The sequence below is a fragment of the Ictalurus furcatus genome, chromosome 20 (assembly GCF_023375685.1).
Source record: "Ictalurus furcatus strain D&B chromosome 20, Billie_1.0, whole genome shotgun sequence".
Classification (NCBI taxonomy): Eukaryota; Metazoa; Chordata; class Actinopteri; order Siluriformes; family Ictaluridae; genus Ictalurus; species Ictalurus furcatus.
In genome coordinates, this window is record NC_071274.1 from 17,060,420 (window position 1) to 17,083,176 (window position 22,757).

At 39.9% G+C, this 22,757-nt stretch overlaps 1 protein-coding gene across 1 annotated transcript; it reads right to left on the bottom strand.

Moving 5' to 3' along the window:
• Positions 1–873: 873 nt before the first annotated feature.
• On the bottom strand, positions 874–21,532 carry zgc:165603 (uncharacterized protein LOC571425 homolog). Its single transcript, XM_053651681.1, has 2 exons — positions 20,971–21,532; positions 874–1,332 (listed from the first exon to the last, which is right to left on the bottom strand). The coding sequence occupies exons 1-2, from the start codon at positions 21,515–21,517 to the stop codon at positions 1,184–1,186; spliced, it is 696 nt and encodes a 231-aa protein (XP_053507656.1). The 5' UTR covers positions 21,518–21,532; the 3' UTR covers positions 874–1,183.
• Between the last annotated feature and the right edge of the window lie 1,225 nt (positions 21,533–22,757).

A 22,757-nucleotide genomic window follows, 5' to 3' on the forward strand; every position in this document is an offset into this window, starting at 1 on the left:
TAAAAATGTAAATATGCATATATAAACATGTACAGTCTTGATTAGAGCATTTTGAAAATAGCGTTTAAACATTCTTTTGAATGAAACGAATTAATTGTGAGAATCACCCAGCACTACTTAAAAGCATCTTTAAAGGAATCCGAGAAATCAGCTGCAGGTCTCCGAGACAGCCTCCATTATGTTTTTTATTTGAAAAGTGGACGTAATATCTCGACCTCTTTTTACATAATACAGCATGTCACTTTCGCCAAAATTTGCTCTTTTGTTCTGACACACTAATGTAGGCTATGTCAAATAAATTCCATGAGAATTATATATAAATATAATACATTTTTTAAACATATTTTAACTGTTGTTCTTGTTTATTTAAGGGTGCCTAATACTTTTGCACAATACTGTATTTGCTTATACAGCTTCTGACACTTATCTATAAACAGAGAAACAGACATGCAGAGCTAAAAACTGTAGCGACTCTGTCTCAGCACGAAGAGTAGCTTAGTTTCACTCCATATAAGCACCTGACTTAAGATCTGAAGCCTGCCCCATAGTTTAAAGACCGACTTGTATGTGAGAAGTAATTTGCATGATAATATGCTGTAGTTTAAGGTTCATGAAATTGTATGGCTATTTTATGAAACATAAACAAATGATGTCTTTTCAGGAGCGTGTGTGATCATTTAGACCTGCAGTTGGAACAATGCTAAACTGGTAGCTATAAGCTTTCCTTACTTGTTAGCAACATTAGCATGGCAGCACCGGTGCACATCGAATGAAGGAATGTCAGACATGTCACTAAACATGTCTTGGCGGACCAATGACACTTGATGTAAAAGGAACGTTGTGTACATTTTATTTTTTGGCTGGATGGTTGAACTTGAACTTGAACTTTCCCTCAGTACACTATGACACAGTTGTCAGGCTGCACGGGAATATCCCAGTTCACCTGAAGGAGGACATAAATAACTGAACAATGAGGTGTTTTGAAGCAAATTCGTGAAGCACAGCCCCAATCGGTACGATATTATTGCGAATGTTGTTTTATTCATGTAATATATACACATCGGTGACGTACCTGGATGTGTACATTGTGTACGGATCCTGGTGTGGATATTTAATATACAGAAGATTGAAAAAAATCAGGATTAAATGATGTGTGAGCCTGAAGCACGACTGTCTGAGTGAGTCAGCCGGAGAAAGCAAGAGAATGCATGTGAGAGAAAGAAAGATAGAGGGAGGGAGAGATACGTACCCCTGGCAGAGTTTTCTGTTCGTGCAGTGCATTCTGGGCTTTGATGGCTGACTCACGAGCGCAGTAGGTGAGGAACGCGCAGCCTGGAGAACAGAGAGGAGGATTAAAGTATTACTGCACATGCCCACACACTACTGCCCACACACACACACACACACACACACACACATACACACAAGCACAAACAAACTCACTTGCTCTGTCACTCATACACCGACACAAATGTGTACACACACACACATACACACACACAGAGTTTCTTTTCATATTTTTCTATACACACACACATCTCGGCAGTTCAACCTGTCACACTGTCAAAATGAATTTTACTCTTTGAATACTATTCAAATATTATATTATATTACATAATATAGTATTTACATATTCGAAGACAAAAATCCACATTCAAGTGTTTAAGCTCATGTGTACTTTTAGTCTCCATTGTACCTGTAAGTCTATTGATACATGGCTCCTAAGATTTTTAGCTAAAGGATCCGAAATTATCTTACCTGTTAAAGAGTCCTCTAATGCGAAAAAAACTAAACTCTAGCTTTTTTTAAAACCTATATATATATATATATATATATATATATATATATATATATATATATAACAGAGAGAAGCCAGCAGTCATAAGATAAGAGTTGCAGGACGACCTGAAAGCAGCACAAACAGCTACACGGAGAACAACAAGCTGCAATTACACCGCATGCAAAACTCCTCTGCTAAAAAAGAGATAGAATCCCACAGGAAATTTACGAAGGATCTTGAAATTCTGATTCAATCAGAAGGACCCTTGTAATCTTGGGGAATTGAAGATGATTTGCACAGAGGAATGGGATAAAACTGGACCCCAATGCTGCGAAAACTTAGTTCTTAACATAGTCGCCTCAAAGCTGTAAACGCCAACAACGATGTTGCCAATTTGTGGTATCCAAATAAGATTATTTCACTATGAATTTCATTTTGTAAACATATCTTTGTTTATAGTCATGTCTATATTTGTAACAACAAGTCAAAAGACATTATGTGTGTAAATTTGAGATGGATATTTGCACTGGAAGTATATTAAACAACAAACACAAAAGTGTCCTAATGCTTATTTGTCCTGACTGTAATTTTTATCAACTTAAATTTTTTTGGGTAGAAAGCTTTAGTTCAGTGAGATATTTGTAAATTACATTACATCAGTATAATTAGTCCATCCAGAGTAAGAGATAAGACCGCTTTGTCAAAGCAAAGAATTTGTCTTTTGCTGTGTCCCAAATCACCTACTTATACTATGCACTAAAAGTATTTACTCTTTTTTGCAAAGAAAAAAATACATACTTGTGAGTGTGTAGCAAACGAGTATGCGAGTACTGGGACATACATACTCATACCTCATATACAGGAAGATAACGTTGCCTAGTTACACACACTGTCACCGTAAACAATCTCCTCATTGCATAACAGCCTTTCTTCACTCATTATTCCTTATATCATTTATAGTACATAATTTCATTTGCCGGTCCCTTGATTCAATAGATTTATAAGGAGTCGTGGGCAATGTTAGGTCAAAAAGTGTCCACGGATCCATACTTCGAAAATCTATCCAAAATACTAGACCATCCGGGTACAATTTGGGATACTCATTTCAATAAACTACGATCTGGGGCACACTAAATCTAATCTCGGATACTATTTAGTGTGGATAGTAGGTGAATTTATCCATCCATACATCTCCTATACCGCTTATCCTTCCTTCAGGGTCACGGGGAACCTGGAGCCTATCCCAGGGAGCATTGGGCACAAGGCGGGGTACACCCTGGACAGGGTGCCAATCCATCGCAGGGCACAATCACATACACATTCACACACCCATTCATACACTACAGACACTTTGGACATGCTAATCAGCCTACCATGCATGTCTTTGGACTGGGGGAGGAAACCGGAGTACCCGGAGGAAACCCCCGCAGCACGGGGAGAACGTGCAAATGCCGCACACACAGGGCCACGGTGGGATAGTAGGTGAATTGAGATGCAGAATTTGTCTTTGTCTTACAATCATAGATATTTCCAGCCTGATGGTGCATGAATATCACGTAACCGGAAGGACTTTTTACAGTGTTGCTCTAGTGTTTCCACTAAGATAGTGTTTGAAAGACCTTCTTCATTGTCATGACTTGTATTTTTAGCATTTAACAGTCAGAGTTTCAATTTCAATTTATAACACCGGCTGTTCATTCGTTCATCTGCAATAAGCGCGATATCCTGGTCAAGGTTGCTGTGGATCCACAGCCTATCTCCATTCACTAAATATTTATTGATGGAATTCAATAAACAGTGCCATCCTTTTGGGCACTATGTAGGTTCTCACACACTGTGTAGCACTCACTTTTAAAAAGCTGAAGATTACAGATTTTCACCTTTAGGTAAATATGACCAATAAAAATAATTATAATGAGTCTTTATTACTAACATATACATTACAGCACCGTGAAATTCTTTTCTTCGCATATACCAGCATGTTAGGAAGCTGGGGTCAGAGCACAGGGTCTGCCATGATACAGCACCCCTGGAGCAGAGAGGGTCAAGGGCCTTACTCAAGGGCCCAACAGTGGCAGCTTGGTGGTGCTGGGGCTTGAACCCCCGACCTTTCCGATCAGTAACCCAGAGCCTTAACCGCCAAGCCACCACTACCCCATAGTGGGTTATAGTGGATACATTTTTAAAAAATCAATCTGAAACATTAAGCTTTTGCTAAAATGTTGACATTTAGCCCCCTGTGAGTTTTCTTTGCATTCCAATTCTGTCTGTATAAGTACAAAAATTATAGGCTCATTAATATTCAAATGCATTGGAGTACTTAATATTTTACGTCATTAAAATTCAAATGCATGTTTTCATCAAAGGCATAATATATTCTACACATATTCATATGGCAGCATGAGAATACATATGCACACACACACACACAAATCTTAAAACCAAGTGCAAGCCTTTTATTTATTAACATATAAAATGAAGCACGAAGAAGAAAGAAGACAACATCTATATCACGTTCTCTTCCCCTTCCATCCTAATTACACCCAAGTGAGTTTGAGTCAGGTTGAAAAGACTGTGATGAGATAGGAGGGGAAAGAATATCAATAAATAAAGGGTAAGAGAGTGTAGGAGTGGAATAGCAATAGTAGGTTTGATGTTTGACCGGCTCTGATCACAGTGTTGCGTGACTGCCTGGAGAAAATTGGAGAAATATGTGTGTGTGTGTGTGAGTCACCAGTTGAGCTTAATGCAAAGTCAATACAAAACACCTGCATATCTCTCTGTCAGACCCGGTATGTAGTGTCTGAGCTAATGGTTGTAATGCGAATGCAACTATATTTATGTGTATTCAGATTTAAACCCAAAGTGGGTGTGGCCTAAACCAGAAGGGTCTTTCTTTCTTTCTTTCTTTTTGAATTAAACATGAACCCTGCCACTATGCCCCTGCACGAAGACTGGAAAACACTGGGGGTAAAAAAAAAAACAGAGGTAGAAATGGCAGCACTGCCAGCATGGTGTGTGAATTCTGGATCTGACAGTTCCTCATCCACAACTACATCACATGAATTCCTAACTCATCTCAGATAGACATATGCAGGACTGATTTTATAGTGTATATTTGTTTGTACCTGAAATTTAGTTGGATCTATTTCCTAAAATATAAATAAGCACATAGCCTGTTTTTTTTTTTTTTTAAATGTAATTTAGACCACCACGACCCTGACCAGGCAGTTACTAAGGATGAATGAATGCACAATGTAAATGCATCGAGCAACACTGCATATTCATGTTAATGAACATGAACTTTGTTCAAGCTTCACATCTGACCGCTTGAAAATAAAAACCTCATGCTCGGACGACTTTTTTGTTGATGTACACCTCTAATCACAGATGCCCTGTGAACCTTTCTGGCAAGCTTTCTAAAAAATAATAATAAATAAATAAATAAACAAACAAACAAATAAATAAATAAAAGAATGCACTTTTTATTCATATCTGTATTTGTTTATCTGTTCTGAATAATGTTTTTGTATTTGGTTACGTCCTCAGTCTGAGCCAAGGCTAAAGATCACATGTTCCTTTATCCTAAATCAATTTGTCCTTTCAATCCTAGTGTTAAAAACAGCCTGGTAGATATAGCACTTAAAAATTCACTTCTCTCAGGGGGATCGCGAGGGCCCCCTCTGATCCTGTGTCACGACTCCAGCGAGGTCACACCGACCCTGGATGTGATACAGGTCGAGCAGCGGGTGTGAAAAAGGGCCTCCCGGGTGGATGGATAAATTGATCAGAGCCGTCAATCAGACCTGCTTTATATAACTGTCTCCTCTGGAGGTTTGGACCAGAGAGAGGGTCCTGGTGTGCACGGGTCAAGACTTTAACGACCTCTTTTCAACACCTCGGCTCCCACCCGCTCCAAACGTCACCCCCCACGGACCGTCCATCAATGATTTCCAATGGCCGTGGTGTGATTCAGTCAATCCTGATGTTTTTATCCCCCTTACTTTCATTCTGCCATGGAGTGTGTGTGAAAGTGGCTGTCGGAATGATCAGTGTTACAGTAGCAGTGTCAATGTGGAGCTGCATTATCGCACAAGCTTAGCCAGATGATCTCTCGATGCGGTAAACACATGCATGTGAAAATTAGCTTACAATGAACTTAGGTTTATGTGTTGAAAAATGATAACGCCTTCGAAAAATGTACAAGCTGATTTACTACCAGATTATACAGTACAGAGGATTCCAAATGAGGAAAAAATACTCCATTTTTTTGGGACGTTACGGGATGAAATACAGGTCAGTGACAACACAAATGGATTTATTTAACACCCACAGTGTGATTTACTAAGCCTGAAAAGTCACTTTAGGAACAATTGCGTGCACAAATTACATTTATATGCCTAATTGACTAGTTTAATAACTTATATCAACATAAATCAAATTGCCTTTTTTTAATGAAACATTTTTTAAAAATACTGCTAAAATGAAACAAAGTGTGTATCACCGTCAAATGTACAGTTTACACAACGTAACTGGTTTGGGTCACGTGGATGCAGAGTTCAGGCATATTAAGGTCTAATGTCTCCAGTAAATAATGCTGCATATTTGTGTCTTATATTTGAATACTTTGATTATAAGCGTAAAATAAATCAGTGAGGAGGGCATGTGGAAACTGTTCTTAAAAAAGCCTTTGAACTCCTGCTATGAATCACTGGTTAGTCTAAAAAAAACCTCCAGAAACTCCTGAACGTCTGAAAGATGCATCTCTATATGAAAATCGCTAAAATCAATAAAGAAAGCATGTGATAAATGAGTGATGGAGAAAGTGTTTTCAACTCATTCATGACTGGCTCATAAATGCATATGAATCTGCGCTCGACACAGCACGTCAAATTATTAGGCGATACAAATTCTACCACAGCGCTATTGAATTCTCAAATCTGATTGCCCAGAAGGAGTTTTTAATCTTCTATAACAGGAGCTCGGACAGTTATTCCGGCTACTGTAGTTACAACTTATACAGGGACTCCAGATAAATATCTCCTAAATAAATGAAATTGACTTGCATGGTGGAGAGTTGTGTGGGTAATAACTGATTGACTGATTTATTAATTTTTTTAAAGCATGTTATTTCATGAAGAAAAACCATTTCATTGTTAATATGGTGAAGCTTTATGTAAAAAAAAAAAAAAAACTTTATGTATGTTTTTGAAAGGTGTCAGTGCTTTTTACCAGTCACATATAAAGCTCTAACTATGTTTTACTGATAAGATATAATGTAAGTGATATCAGGACCTCACTTGACAACATTAGCCATAACTACCAACATATAGAAAGTATCATGTCATGCTTTAAAATCCCCGTGAAGTGCCTTGAAACACGCAGCGTTATTTGATGTGTGTGACATCATTCCTACTGAAACAGGAAGTCAGGGCAGGCTCCTGTTGAGTGGCTCCTCCCCCTTTTTAAATAACCAATAACGTTTCGCCTACCTCACAGCCCAGGCTAAGTCGTACTTGACAGTCAGTGCCACAGATTTTTATAATGTTGTTGGTGGGACACCTCAGATTCTAGAGAACATTCGATTGGACAGAAAATCTGATGAGTGTAGAACGATGCTATCAAAATTATCCATGTGTATTGGTGGTAGAGAGAGACTGTACATTTTGAGTGCATATATCTTCTAAATGCGAATTTTGCCATTGTTTTGGAGCACACCAGCTTATATATAACCCTAAGGCTAATATATTCATACTAAAAGCCACAAAACTTCCATTTTGATTTCACGGGGACTTTCATAAGTTTTTAAAAATTGTAATCTTTGGCAAATTTATTTTGTATACGAGGAATAAAACACAACAGGGGACGAGCTGTTATTGGAACATAGTCAACTTTCAGGTAGTTACAGTAACTCTGCATCACAGCACCATGTCATTGATTATTTTCCTATAAGAGCAAGCCACACTGTGATTTTATTCCTTAAATAAGTTACATGTCGTACTATACTTGTTCGTCCTGACCAGTTAAACTGCCCACTGTTCTTCAGAAAAATCATCCAGGTCCTGCACATTCTTAGCTTTTCCAGCATCTTCTGCATATTTGAGCCCTTTCCAACAGCGGCTATACAATGTTGAGATCCATCTTTTCACACTGAGGATGACTGAGGGACTCGTACACGACTATTACAAAAGGTGCAAACATTCACTGATGCTCAAGAAGGCAGCACGATTTTGCACAAGATTTTGCAGATTCTGCAAGGGGTATACACACTTTTGGGCACAACAGTAAATAAATGAATGAATGAATGAAATGACTTTGCTATTTAGTGTACTCTCTAATCGTTGCATAACTTAAGGATATGGTAGATTGCACGCTTGCGTGGCATGAGTACCTTTTACTACTTTATGCTCACATTAGATTCAAACAAACACATAATACCTTAGCAACAAGATATAAAGTACTTCATCCTGTAAGAGTAAACACTATTCCTTTTGCTGCGTATCTTGTTTCAAAAGACAGACGTTCATATTCTAGTGGAAAGGTCACGGATGAAAGTCAGGTTCTGTATGTCCGGCAGGCAGCAGAGTGCTAGGAGCTATAAGTGAGGCTGAGAGAAGTGGTCATGGTGAGCGCAGGCTACAGTGGTCTGTAGTGTAGTGTCAGTCAGGGATCAAAGGCAAATTGGCACAGACACTGTTTACACTAGCCAGAAATCACACACTCTCGCTGGCTTTCACTCCTGCACACCCCTTCTCTCTTTCTCTCATTCTCTCTCTCTCTCTCTCGCTCCCCTCAATACTTCTAGCTTTATTTACTGAGGTTGGCCACTCAGTTCTAGAGCTCACTCACACAATGAAGGGGAAAGAGTAACTCATTTCATTTCTCCACTGAATTGATCGCCCATCAGTCTATAGTCGTTACGATCGTAACTCTTCACCCTACCATATTTCACCAAATGACAAACCTGTTCAAGAAAAAAAAAAAAAGCGAAATAATTGGTGGGGATTTTTTGATGATCGAAATAAATACTGAAAAACAAATCATAATAAAAAACGGCAAATATATCCAAAAGTAGTGTACATGATTCTGTCCTGTCCTGTTTGGACATTATATTTAGTAAAGTACTATGAATTCGTGGATGCGCTCGTATTTGCGTGGTGTTACAGATACTGGTAGCTGTTCCACTTCGACAGCCAAATGTCTTTTTAAAAATTATTATTATTATTTATTATTCATTTAACCACAATTTACCCTGGTGGTCTAACGGTGAAGGTCCCGCGGTCTCACCTCGATTCCCGGACATGGAACCCCACCCACTGGGGATTGTACTCAGTGCCGGGCCCAAGCCCCGTTAAAATGGGATGGGTGTGTCAGGAAGGGCATCCTATGTAAAACCTGTGCCAAATCAACTATGCGGACCAATGATCCACTGTGGCGACCCTGAACAAGGAGCAGCCGAAAGAAGAAGAACAACAACATTCAACTCACAATTTACATAAAGTTTGGAAAGACAAATACCAAGACAAAGTACTAATTTCTTGTTGGATTATTTTCCTAGTGGGTTATGTGCGTTCCATTTTTCAAGTGCAATCCAAATAAATAAATTAATTAATCAATTTTGTTTGAAATGTATTGCCATACCAGCTTCAATGGCTATTTCATGGATGGCAAATACAGATATTAATCAAACATTTAATCAAATTCAGCTCATAAAAAAAAAATCTAACAATTCTGTGCAACATGACAACTCTATAAAATTAAAAAAATATTTACTTGTGATAAAAATGGTAAAGGGTCCATCTTACAAAACAAGTCTTTCAAAGTTTGTCCTGATAAAAGGCCGTTGTCTCTCATGACATTAAAAATAGGGCAGACCAGAAAAAATGGTTTTACAGTCAAGGGAATGACAATATTGACATTTCGGTGGTTCTTTGCCCTTCAATAAATACCCATGGGTCAGTCTGGTTTATTTCAAATAATTTGTTATTTCGACATTCTTCCCATTCCGCTTGGTTGATTAAGGGCTTAAGGTCGGAAAGTTGGATTTTGCACACACTGATTATGAGTAATAATAATAATAATAATAATAATAATAATAATAATGAACACTTCTACAACTGACAAATTAAGATACTGAAGAAACTGTTTAGTACAACCACTTTATCCTGGTCGGGGTTGTGCATCCAAGGAACACAGGGCATGAAGCAGGAATACACCCTCGATGGATCACAGAGCACCACGCACACACACCTTAGTTGCAATTTAGCTTAGCCAAACCACCTACTGGCATGTTTCTTGGAGAAGGGAGGAAATTCCATACGGGCAGTAACCCGAGATCGACTTAAGATCGAACCCTGGAAGCTCTGAGACAGAAACGCTACCCTCTGCACCATCATGCCATGTTTGGTACAAAATAATAATAAGTAGATTTAATTTGTCACCCATGAGATGTAGTCTGAACTGTTCATTCCAAATGAATTTTTAATATTCTAAAATAAATAAACCGATGATTATGAATAAATCCGAACCATTTATCAGTCCCTCCAGGATTTCGCAATCGCAGAAATGAATGCGAAATTATGGAAACACCACGATATTTGTACGAGCTTGCAATTTTTACAAAATTACCGTAGATTTTCAGCAGATTTGGGCCAAGACGAATCATGTGACATCATCACGACGCGCGTTCATCCATTCAGTCATGTGCGTCAAACATAAGTATAGCTAAAAGATCACTGCGAAAGATCAAGTTTGTCTGGAAAAAAGTATTTTTCCGCCAACAAAAAAGCACAACACATTTTGAAAAAAAGCCACAGCAAAATCAAGCGTTTTTGCCGGAAACAGTCACAAAAAAAATTCCACGTAATCCTGTACGGACTGATTGATCTTTTTTCAAAATGAAAGGTTTTCACAGATAGCTACAACTCAGTGTAGAACAAATATAATGTGTTGTGATATCTGCTTTAAAAATGACTGCTATATTAATAAAACTGAGCGGTCTAAAACGGTTCAAGCAGGTATTCATCCATACAATTGCTTATGAGGAACATTTAATCAGAAACAGAGAGATAAAATCATAAAGGCTGAACGCTATTCAGCTTTAAACAAGGATCGGGTTCTTGACACCTGGACCAAAAAGAAAAAAAAAAACTACTTTCGAAAATATCTAGATTTGGATAGCGCACATATCAGTGGTGGCCCAGAGAAGGGCTTCCTTTCAGTCCTTCCTCCCGTCCTGTCTCATTGTACCAGCCACAAAGCTCACCCGGCTCCTGTATAATTGCCTTGTAATAAGTGGCATTATATATGCGGTAGTCTAGTGGAACCTGTAAACCTTAATTAAGTCAGTCGCATTCAGATCTGCCCAACCTCGGCCCTCGGAGCAAAGCTGTGTGTCAGGAGTGCACAGACCACCCCATGTAGAACTAATCACTCCCTCTTTCTTTCTCTTTCATCCCCCCACCCAACCCCCACCCACACACACACACAAAGAATGCCATTTAACAAAAGCACAAGGGGTTACCACGCTTATGCATTCAAACTGCACACCTGGGCCCTCTTTTTTTTTTTTTTTTTTTTGATATTTATAGCAAACTGTTTCTACAGCTGAGGGAAAACTACACGTGCAGGTAAACACAGTGTGACAGAAGTCCTTTGTATTGCTCTCTCATGCAGTGATTTATGGAGGCAACTGTTGGAGAAGAGGCAATACTTGAACTACAATAGAAATGACCTCACGTACATGATGTTATTATGCTTAAAGTGTACCTTTCAAATAACGCAACAAGCGCTGCATAAACATGAATCCTAATGCAAAGGAGGGTCGGCGTGTCTCATTTATCATGTTCCGCTCCCGTTTGTGTGTTCACGAGGGATTACAGCTTTTAATGCAACAAAATACAACGATATCTCTCCATGAACTGTATCTCGCTCATGCTTTCTGATTAGCTTTACTTTCTAGGTCCCGGGAGTAAACAAGTGCCTTTTTGACCGTACTACATTACTTATGAACCTCATATCACCCTGCCAGTTCTTTACTCCATATTCATTCAAATGTTTGGCTGATTTCAAGTGTTTTTAAAAAGTGCAACCATGCGTGACGTTATATGGTCACGTGATGATTATTGTTATTACTACAAAAACCAGCCCCTTCACCAAAACTACGCCACTGATTATTATTATAAGCAATAATAATGTTCTGTGCCATAAATTAGCCAGACTGTTACTCAGTAATGGAGTACCACATTACTGTTATCCAGTAACTAATAGCAATAAAAAAAAAAAGAGGCCACAAAGGTGCAATTAATGGTGTGCTTTGCATTCTGACAAACGGTTTATTCTAATGTATATTCTAATGTAGTGAGTGCAGCATTGAGGTCTATTCATAGTCTGGTTTAAAGTCCCAATGGGAAATTCATAAAAGATCGCTTCTCTTGGCTCAGGTCTGATCTTCCATTTGCTAGCATAATAAACATTTCACATTTATGAGGTTGCTTCTTGCATATAAATTCTATTAGAAGTTTTTTGACATTTTTTTGTACTTTTGAAAGTCTTGGTCCAGGACTTACACTTTGTAAAAAAATATAAAATAAAATAGAAAGAAAGAAAAATGATAATACTTTACAATACTTACTTAAATATGAACTAACGAAGAGCTAAGCTTAACTACGACATGAGTCTTATGGATTCATGCGTGAATAACGACCGCTTTAATTACATTTTAGTACATGTTTGTTAGTTAGTGTATTAATTAACACGTAGGGGTAAACTAAATCACACATGGGAAATCATATAGGACAGAATAAGAATGAATGAATTTCAAATTGTGTATATAATTTACCATATGCAGCTACGTACACAAAGTGCTGGACTAGTTTCGTACTGTACATCGATCCACTTTATTGGACGTAGAAAGACACGCCCGATTGACATAGACACAGTAAAGCAGTCAAAATAAACTATCCATCCATCCATCCATCCATTTTCTATACCGCTTTATCCTTCTCAGGGTCACGGGGAAACCTGGAGATTATCCCAGGGAGCATCAGGCACAAGGCGGGGTACACCCTGGACAGGGTACCAATCAAAATAAACTAAAACACCAGAAAATAATCTTATAGAACACTGGTTTTAAATGTTAATACAACAGATAATAGCTAAATGAATTAATGTTATTGTATTCATTTCACACTTGTGGGCTAAAGGAGCAGTGCCCCGGGCCCTATCCACCCAGACCATGTACTGGTACTACAGTGGGATTTGAAGAGAAATGGGTGGAGAACGAGGCAAAATGGGTTGAGATTAAATTATTGGTGTTTATTATTAGTGCGTCTTTCTACTTTCGATAAGGAGGATCGATGTAAATTATGAAAGTAATCCAGCGCCATCCAATGATGTTTGTGTACGCAGCTGCATATGGCAAATTATATAAACGTTTAATTCATATTCTTTCCTATAGAGCATGTGTGATTTAGTTTACCCCTACGTGTTCATTAATACACTAACTAACAAACATTTACTTACATGTACTTAAGGTGGTCGTTATTCACCTATGAATCCATAAGGCTTACGTCTCAGTTAAGTGACTAAGTATTAATTCCATTCAATTCAGGTGCATAATTATTCATGTACTGTTATTGTATGTTATGTTAATGTAACCGAAAAAATAAAAGAGTAGAGATTCATCCTATCATTGGGAGACCGACGCTATAGTCCAACAGAGCAAAAAAACCTCAGTGTGCGTCATGCGGAGACGACGTTTTATATGACGTTTTCTATGTTATTACAGATGTCTTATGGAGGTTACTCTTGCCGTGTGATGCACATGGCGGCTAGGCAAACACAGCGGAGTACGTCCAAGCCATTGATTGGTCGTTACAAACAAGGCATGCCCAAGCCGATTTCAAAATGGATGACTCCTGTCATCTAGCAGCGCAAACTGTCATGTAATATTAATAGCGCCACCTGCAGTACTGCCGCACTCCATACTCCGCGGTCATCATGTTGCCCTTGCAGATGTCATCTCCGTATTGGGTATGCTGATATGCTGAGTCCTTAACAAGACATGCTTCTTGTGTAGATATACTAGCCAATCACAGGCAATTGCATGGATGTGTATACAAGTAATGGGAGTGAACGGCAAAAAAAGCAGATATTTGGCTTCGTGTGTGTGTAAGCAAGCATGTGTTATTCCTGATTGTCATGCATTGGTAACTGTTATACAATAGAAAGAGACCTAGATAATGGAGTGGAAATTTCCAACAACTAAATTGGAAGAAAATTGGGTTACAAATTTGAAGACCCCAAATTTACATGCAAATGAATCCATTTGAGTTTGTCAGAGTAGAAAAGCCTTTTCTTCTCCAGAAACCTATTCATTTATACTCGTATATAAAGCCCTATCAGGTTGTTTGAAATAGTTCCACTAGTGTTACTGAAGCAGTTATTTAACACGATCAGTGGTCTTCAATTAAAATGAAAATCCTTATTTGGATATTTAGGCAACTGGCTATTTTCCTTTATTAGAGGCCACATGTAAGGAGCGAAACCATCAACACATAAAGAATATGGTTGTTTCCAGCTCTGAGGTTTGTTGAATGTGCAGGCTTACACATACTGAAGATGAAGCCTGACAGATTCCATTTTCAAATTACTGCAAACAGCAGGCTGGTTTCAGCGCAGCAGCAACGGCGACTTTCGAAACCAACAACACGCATAAGATTTATCACTGATGCTGTGTATCTATGCTTCGAAGATGATACGATGCTTCTAAGATGATATGATTTTGATACATAATAATCAATCTGATGTATGAAAGATAAATCTGCAACAGCCAACCAATTCAATTCAATGTGATGCGACGCAATATGATGCAATAGGATGTAATTCGGTATTATGCAAACAGTTTGATGTTCATTTTACTTTGTTTTTGACACCGCTTGCAAGAAAACATCCAGTAGCCATAAATCAATACATTACATTGCAAAGAGCACATCACATTTTGATGACTATAATATTTTACTTGGAACACGCTTTGTTATAATGAGTTTCCTAGAAACACAGACTGATTTAAAAAAAAAAAAAAAAAAAAAAAACATCTCCGTTTATAGGCTTGGTGAAAATTATCTTTTAACAAAGGGAAAAAAGATCTAGTTGTGTGAAATGGGAGGCCACGCCTCCTTCTTTAGTACTGGCAGGCACATAGGCCATGCCTCATTTACTGTAATTGACCATCCTAGAGGCCATACCTCCTTCAATGGGACTGACCATCCAAGAAGCCACGCCTCCTTCACTTTGACTTATACTGTAACCACCGTAAGGCTATGCCTCATTTGCTAAAACTGACAGCCATAGAACTGAGCACGCCTTCTCCACAGGGCCTGACAGATACAGAGGCCACACTGCTACTGGGGTTGACAAACACAGAGGACATGCCTTCTTTCTTTAGGACCTAAAAGCACAAAGACCAAATGCCATGCCTTCTTCAATGGGAATGCACAGGAGACATTTTTCCTCCACATAAACTGACAGGCAAACAGGACATGTCTCCCTTGCTGGGACTGATAGGTACAGAGGCCACACCTACTTCATTAGGTCTGACTATCAGACAAGCCATGCCTTCTCTACTGGAATTGACAGGCTCAAAAGTCATGCTTTCACTGGGGCTGATAGACATAGACTTCTTTCTTTAGGGCCTATAGGGATAAAGGTCCACTGAGACTGACAGGCACAAAGGCCACATCTCTTTCAAAGGGACTGACAGACATGGACAACACTCCCCCTTCACTAGGACTGACAGGCACAGAGGACATCTCTCTTTCAAAGGGACTGACAGACATGGACAACACTCCCCCTTCACTGAGACTGACAGGCACAGAGGACATCTCTCTTTCAAAGGGACTGACAGACATGGACAACACTCCCCCTTCACTGAGACTGACAGGACACAGGGGACAAATCTCTTCCAAAGGGACTGACAGACATGGACAACACTCCCCCTTCACTAGGACTGACAGGCACACAGGACATATCTCTTTCAAAGGAACTGACAGACCTAAACGACACTCCGCCTTTCACTGGGACAGACGGACACAGGGGACATGTCTCCTCCACTGAGACTGACGGACATGGACGACACTCCCCCTTCACTGGGACTGACAGGCACAGAGGACATATCTCTTTCAAAGGGACTGACAGACATGGACGACACTCCCACTTTCACTGGGATTGACAGGACACAGGGTACATATCTCTTTCAAAGGGACTGACAGACATAAACGACACTCCCCCTTTCACTGGGACTGACAGGCACGGGGGACATGTTTCCTCCACTGAGACTGACAGGCATAGATGACACGCTTTCTTTTGTTAGGACTTACAGGTAGAGATGTCATTTCTTCTCCACTGGGACTGACAGGCTCAGAAGCCACACCTTCTTCAAAGTGCCCGACAGGCACACAGGACATGCCCTTTACTGGGACTGTTAAGCACAAAGGACATTTACCGAAATTGACACAGAGACCATGCCTTCTTCAGTTAGGACTTACAGGAACAAAAACCACACCTACTTCTTTGGGCCTTGCAGGCACAGAGATTACACCTTCGCTCGGTCTGGCAGACATAAAAGCCCTTCCTTCTTTCTTTAGGATGCTTGACTCGAAATGACAGGGTCAGGAGGCATTACTTCTCCACTAGACTGAATGGCACCGACATACACAGAGGCTACACCTCCTTCTGAGGGACTGACAAATGCAGAAGTCACACCTCCTTCACTGGAACTGACAGGAACATTGGTTATGCCTCCTTCAGTTGGACTGTAATCTCTACTGCGTGATCCCTCAGAAATGAACGCTTGCTCCTGTTTCTGCAGTTCCACTCCACACCAGAACACACTGTAGTGGCCTCCCATCATCTAATGCATGTGAATGAAATGAAAATCTAATGCATAATAAATTGTAGCCTGGGCCAGTGTATTCTTGCATCTGAACACTTGTGTGAATAGGCGCGAGCTCTTGTCACGTCTCGCTGATGCATTTCATCTTTCTTGAGAGCATCCTGTTGCTTATTGCAATATTTAGAAGCAGCTCTTCGAATCCGTGAGCACACAATTACTTCTGGATGATGGACGCTCACGTCCTCGACCAGTACCCAAACGGTGAACACTGCTAATGCAAAACTGAATGATGGATTGAGGAGAGATGCTTTCGGATATGAAGATAGTGTGTTAGAAATGACCTCCTACCCAAGTCAAATGCTTATAAATGTATAGAAAGTGCTGGGGAGAGTGAGTGAGCGAGAGAGAGAGAGAGAGAGTGAGAGCGAGCGAATGAGTGTAATCCAGACCAAGAGCAAATGATGACTTATGGTTAAATCATAGCGAAAAGCAAATCGGGCATGGAGAAACAGGGAATAACTGCTGTGCCGCTTTAGGAGCCGGTTTACAGCAAACAGCAGGAATGTGCCACTTATTCTGCACCTATTCATCATTCTCCGTTTCTCTTCATGCACAAAACGAATACTCTTTACTCCCGGCAACAGTGGTGTGTGAAACGATATACAAATATTCGGATACGGATTGTTCACAGCCACATTAATCACTTTTAGTAGGAATCCAATACTGAATATTGGCATTGGACTGATATTGGCTTGAATAATTATCAGATCAGATTTGACATAGATTCTGAACGGGTACACAGACACAAGTTCAGAACGCTATTTGCCACATTAAAACAGTCATTTGAGAAAAAAAAAAAAAAAAACATTTACAGCATTTATCTTTACCCCACGTATGGTGGCTTAGTGGTTAGCATGTTCGCCTCACACCTCCAGGGTCGGGGGTTCGATTCCCACCGTGGCCCTGTGTGTGCGGAGTTTGCATGTTCTCCCCGTGCTGCGGGGGTTTCCTCCGGGTACTCCGGTTTCCTCCCCCAGTCCAAAGACATGCATGGTAGGCTGATTGGCATGTCCAAAGTGTCCAAAGTGTCCGGAGTGGGTGTGTGAATGTGTGTGAATGTGTGTGTGAGTGTGCCCTGCGATGGATTGGCACCCTGTCCAGGATTGGTGTACCCCGCCTTGTGCCCTATGCTCCCTGGGATAGGCTCCAGGTCTCCCCATGACCCTGAAGGAAGGATAAGCGTTATAGAAGATGGATGGATGGATGGATATTTACCCCATGCATTTGCTTCTTTAGATTAGATTTGCACTACAGCTAAAACAATGAACGAATAAAACCAAAAAAAGTATTAGCGTCATGTACTGGTTAACAATATCAGCGTCAGTAAAACAGCGCTGACTGATCATCTACGTTTGGGGTGAATTTGGGGAAGTTTTTTCTTTCATTTTCAGAAGTAACACCATCTGATTAGCTGTCAAATAGAGCAATGGAGTGTGTGTGTGTGTGTGTGTGTGTGTGTGTGTGTGTGTGCATGAACGTCCTCACTTGCGTATGTATGCTTGTGTATATACACATGAGAAAACGACTCAGCCTGACGCAAAGCAGAGTTACAGAAGTGTTACAGAGTTACATCGCTCCCAAAGAGTCTTATTTCTCTTATAACACAAGGCAATTTGCCAATAATTACAGCTTTTCATTTATTAAAGGATGACACATCGTACTTTTTATCCGTTTGTAGTTACATTTAATGTCGTGGCATGTCCAGGATAGAAGTCCATTCCTGTTATCGTTTACGTCACAGCAGCTAGAAGCTGTCACTCCCTCGCCATCTCTCTCTTAATTCTCTCTCTGGAAGTTAATGTTTCCTCACAGAAAACTTTTCCATATCTACACGGTGTCCCAAAAAACTCCATACACAGGGGAAATTAAGGTTTTTTAGCAAAATGTCTTCCAAAATTTTTCATATTTAGTTTATATGTATATATATATATATATATATATATATATATATATATATGTATATATATATATTCAGGTAGTCTTTAAGAGTGCCTTTGACAAAAGAAGAATGTACTGGAATCATTCTCATGGCTGGATCTGGAAGCTGTCACAAGGTTGAGATGGGCTTTAACAGGAAACTTGGCGAGCACATCACACACACAACACTGCTGCCAAACTTATTAACAAATTCAAAAAGACGGGAAGTGTCGCGGACCGACTGAGAAGCGGATGTCCACGAACATCCACTGAAGAAGGCAAACATAGTCCCCTATGTATGAAGACTTTTTGCTGTATTATTAGATGTTCTTCTTTGTTAAATAACAACGCAATTTGAAAATTTGCTGTGATTAATCTTACATTATGTGGAGTGTCCACCATACAAGTCTCTGTGAATGAGTTGTTACTATGGAAACAATAGAATATTCAAAACAGCACATAAACAGAAATGTGTTAATCAACACCTTCTGACCAATCAGATTTGAGAATACAGTAATGCTGTGGTATAAAAGGCTTTCATTAGATATTACATATGTATGTATGCCCTACAGGGTTCCACTTAGTCTCTCTCTCTCTCACACACACACACACACACACACAAACACAATCACAGTATCATGCTCTGTAACTAACCTGGTCTCACCACTATTCTATTGATTTTGTGTTCTGTAACATGCCTTCCCAAAATTGTAAATCAATGTTAATTGAACACTAATGTAACAATTAAGCCCTGAGACGGCATGGAGCATGGGCTTGTGTGTGTGTGTGTGAGTGTGTGTGCGTGTGTGTGTAAGAAATAAGAAAGACAAGCATACTGCGCTGATTTATTCTCCCAGTCTAAGTCTACTACATCTATGAACTGTGTGTATGTGTGTGTATATGTGTGTGTGTGTGTGTGTGTGTGTGAGACAGAGAGAGAGAGAGAGAGAGAGAGAGAGAGAACAAAACAATGAATGAATGAATGAATGAATGAATGACAAGCATCCTGCACTGATCGATTTTGCCAGTCTAAGTCTACTACACTTAGAAACTGTAGTGTGTGTGTGAATGAGAGAGAGAAAGAGAGAGAGAGACTGTATATCTCTCAAGGGTCAGAAAGGTGCACAGCAGAGATGTAAAGAAAATAAAAGTCAAAGAATTCACGTTGCTTTACATATTTTCAACAGCAGATCCACAGTATATCTGATCTCCTGACCACGTGACCACGAGGTTTTCCATGCATTTCTACCTTGAAATGATAGTGTGACGCATCATGCATCAACAAAAAGCCTAATAAGCTATCTGACTAGACACAATCAGATGCGTGTTGCCACGTTTTTAAACGTCGCGCGCGTATTATTCAACTTGTTTGTTTGTTTGTTTTTTATTCGCGTGACTCCGATATTAAAAAGCGTATAACTTGTCGCGTGCTGAACAGACTGCTTACGTCTTATTTTGCTAGGAAATATATTAAAAAAAACTTCTTTTTTTTTTGGAAAAGCTTAATGTGCATGAACTTCATTTGTCCTGATCAACGCTGTACGGAAAATGTTGCGCGCGTGCACTGACGCGCCGAGAATTAGAGCTGCGCAATATTATCGTGCGTAAAACGTCACTCCGACATGAGATATATATATATATATATATATATATATATATATATATATATATATATGTATATATGTATGTATGTATGTTTTTATTGTTGCTGTTGTTGTTTGTAAGCTGCGTTCACATCAAACCTAAATAGCATTATTTTTTTCATTCAAATAATGCATGCAAATGTTTAAGCATCTCCCACAAATGGTTCACTTGTAATATACTCTTCCACGGCTTAATCTCAGTGTTAATATTAACATCATCCACGCTCAACACGCGCGCGCGCCGTTCTTCAGGATGCCCTACTTCTACGAGCGCGAGCACAAATCGTGCAATAAACAAGTGGGAGTGACCCCAGCACGCACGCGTGTCCACCTGCTGTGGGTTATTTCGTGACACGTTGTTTTCTTTTATGAGGAGGGGCGGAAAAACAGTTTGTTCGTGCACGAAGAAGCGTGATGTGGCTTGTTGTTTATCATCAACAAATGTTTGTCTTTGTTGTTTATGATTCCGGTTATTGTTTAGCAGTCGTGATCCTAACAGGACAGAATTGCTGAAGAGATGCCAAAATCACTAGCAGACAGGCGAGTGTTGGTAGATGGAAAATAACTGAGCAATACCAAAAAATAATAATAATAATAATAAAAACACGCTTGGATCATAAACAACTGTGCGCGTATTCTGTCCAAGAGCGCGCACCGGTACCGTTAAAGCGCGTTACCTTTGTGCATGCCGGTGTAGCGGTCCTTCAGCACGGTGAGCTCGTGGATCTTGCCGAACTGTTCGAACAGCGGTTTGAGGTCCTTCTCCTCGAGGTTGCGCGGTATTTGGCCCACGAAGAGCTTGATGGCGTCCTGGTCCTTCATGGCGCCGCCGTCGGCGTGGATCACGGAGCCGGACTCGGGGCCGCTCATGGGCTTGGGGACCGCGAGGTGCGCGTGCTGCGGGCTCGGGGCTGCTGACAGTGGTGCTGGTGACGCGTCGAGGAGCGCGCTGGCGTGGGCGGGCTGTGGGGGAGTCTGCTGCTGCTGATGCTGATGCTGCTGCTGCCGCCTCGCTTCACTCTGCGTGAATCTGGCCATTCTGAGCCGAGCGCGCCGGAGACAAGCGGAGCGGAGAGGAGAGGAGAGGCGCGGGCAGGCGGGAGGATAATAATAACAACATACACACGCGCACACAACACACACGCGCGGGGGCGGGCTAGTACGCACACACACACACACACATGCACATATACAATGCGCGCGCATGCACGCGCACATAGACATCCGCGCGTGCGCGAGCGTCGGGAGAGGAGAGTAGAGAGCGCTCACATGGAAGCGCGGTGCACTTTTTTTTTTTTGGTTTATTTGACACATGTCGCGCACGCGGCCTCCGTAAATGATGGAAAGGGGAATGAGGGCAAAGCGGGACACCGACTCACCAGCGTGGCTCTCTCGTGCCCCCTGCAGGACACAGTGTAGTATTAAAGAACTTTTAACAATTTTTTTTTTTTTTTAAATCATATGTACAAACATCACGACAAAAGGCACGAATCGTCGTAAACATCCGTGAAGGATTAAATATATATATATATATTTTAAGAAAAACGTTTGGCTGCGTTAATTGTCGTGCTTTGCATCAAAGGCAAATAAATAAATGAAAAAGAAATCATGAAAAATGCAGTGAATAATATATATGCTTAAGGGCAATGTTTTGGTTCGTATGAATTAGGATAAGTATCAAAGCATGTGTATTCATTTCTTCATTAATTCATTTCTTCATTAATTAATCGATTTATTTATGTGGCAAACTTGAGCGACCCGAAAATACAAGTCCTTGAAAAAGCACATAGCCTATAAATAAAGATTACAAAGCATGGGTTCGCAAATTTTTTGTATCCAGGGACCCTTTCCAGAGTAAAAGAAATTTCAAAAGGGCAAATATGTAGGCCTACCATCATTTTCATCTACTCTAATCATTTGAGTTTGTTATTCCTACACTTTCCACTCACTCAGATGTAGATTTGAAAGCCTGTGTATTATATTATGATATTAAATTGCAGTTATAGTTAACATTATTTATTTATTTATTTATTTTTGTTGTTGTTGTTTTTTTTGTTTTTTTTTTTTTTTAAATATACAACAACTATAACAAGGAAAGTAATAACAATAACAGCATGGGTACTAATTGATAGTAATCTCACCCTAATCCTGTGATTTAATAAAGGGATCTCAGAGACCCCCCTGGATATATACAGTGGCAAGAAAAAGTATGTGAACCTTTTGGAATTTCATGGTTTTCTGAATAAATTTGTCATAAAATGTGATCTGATCTTCATCCAAGACAAGGGTATTGACAATAATATAATGTGCCTAAAATAATAACACAAAATAAATTCTGATCCCTCATGTCTTTATTGAACAAACTTATTCAACATTCAAAATGGCAGTGGAAAAAGTACGTGAACCCTTAGAATTAATAACTGGTTGACCCCACCTTGGCAGCAATAACCTCAACCAGGCGCTT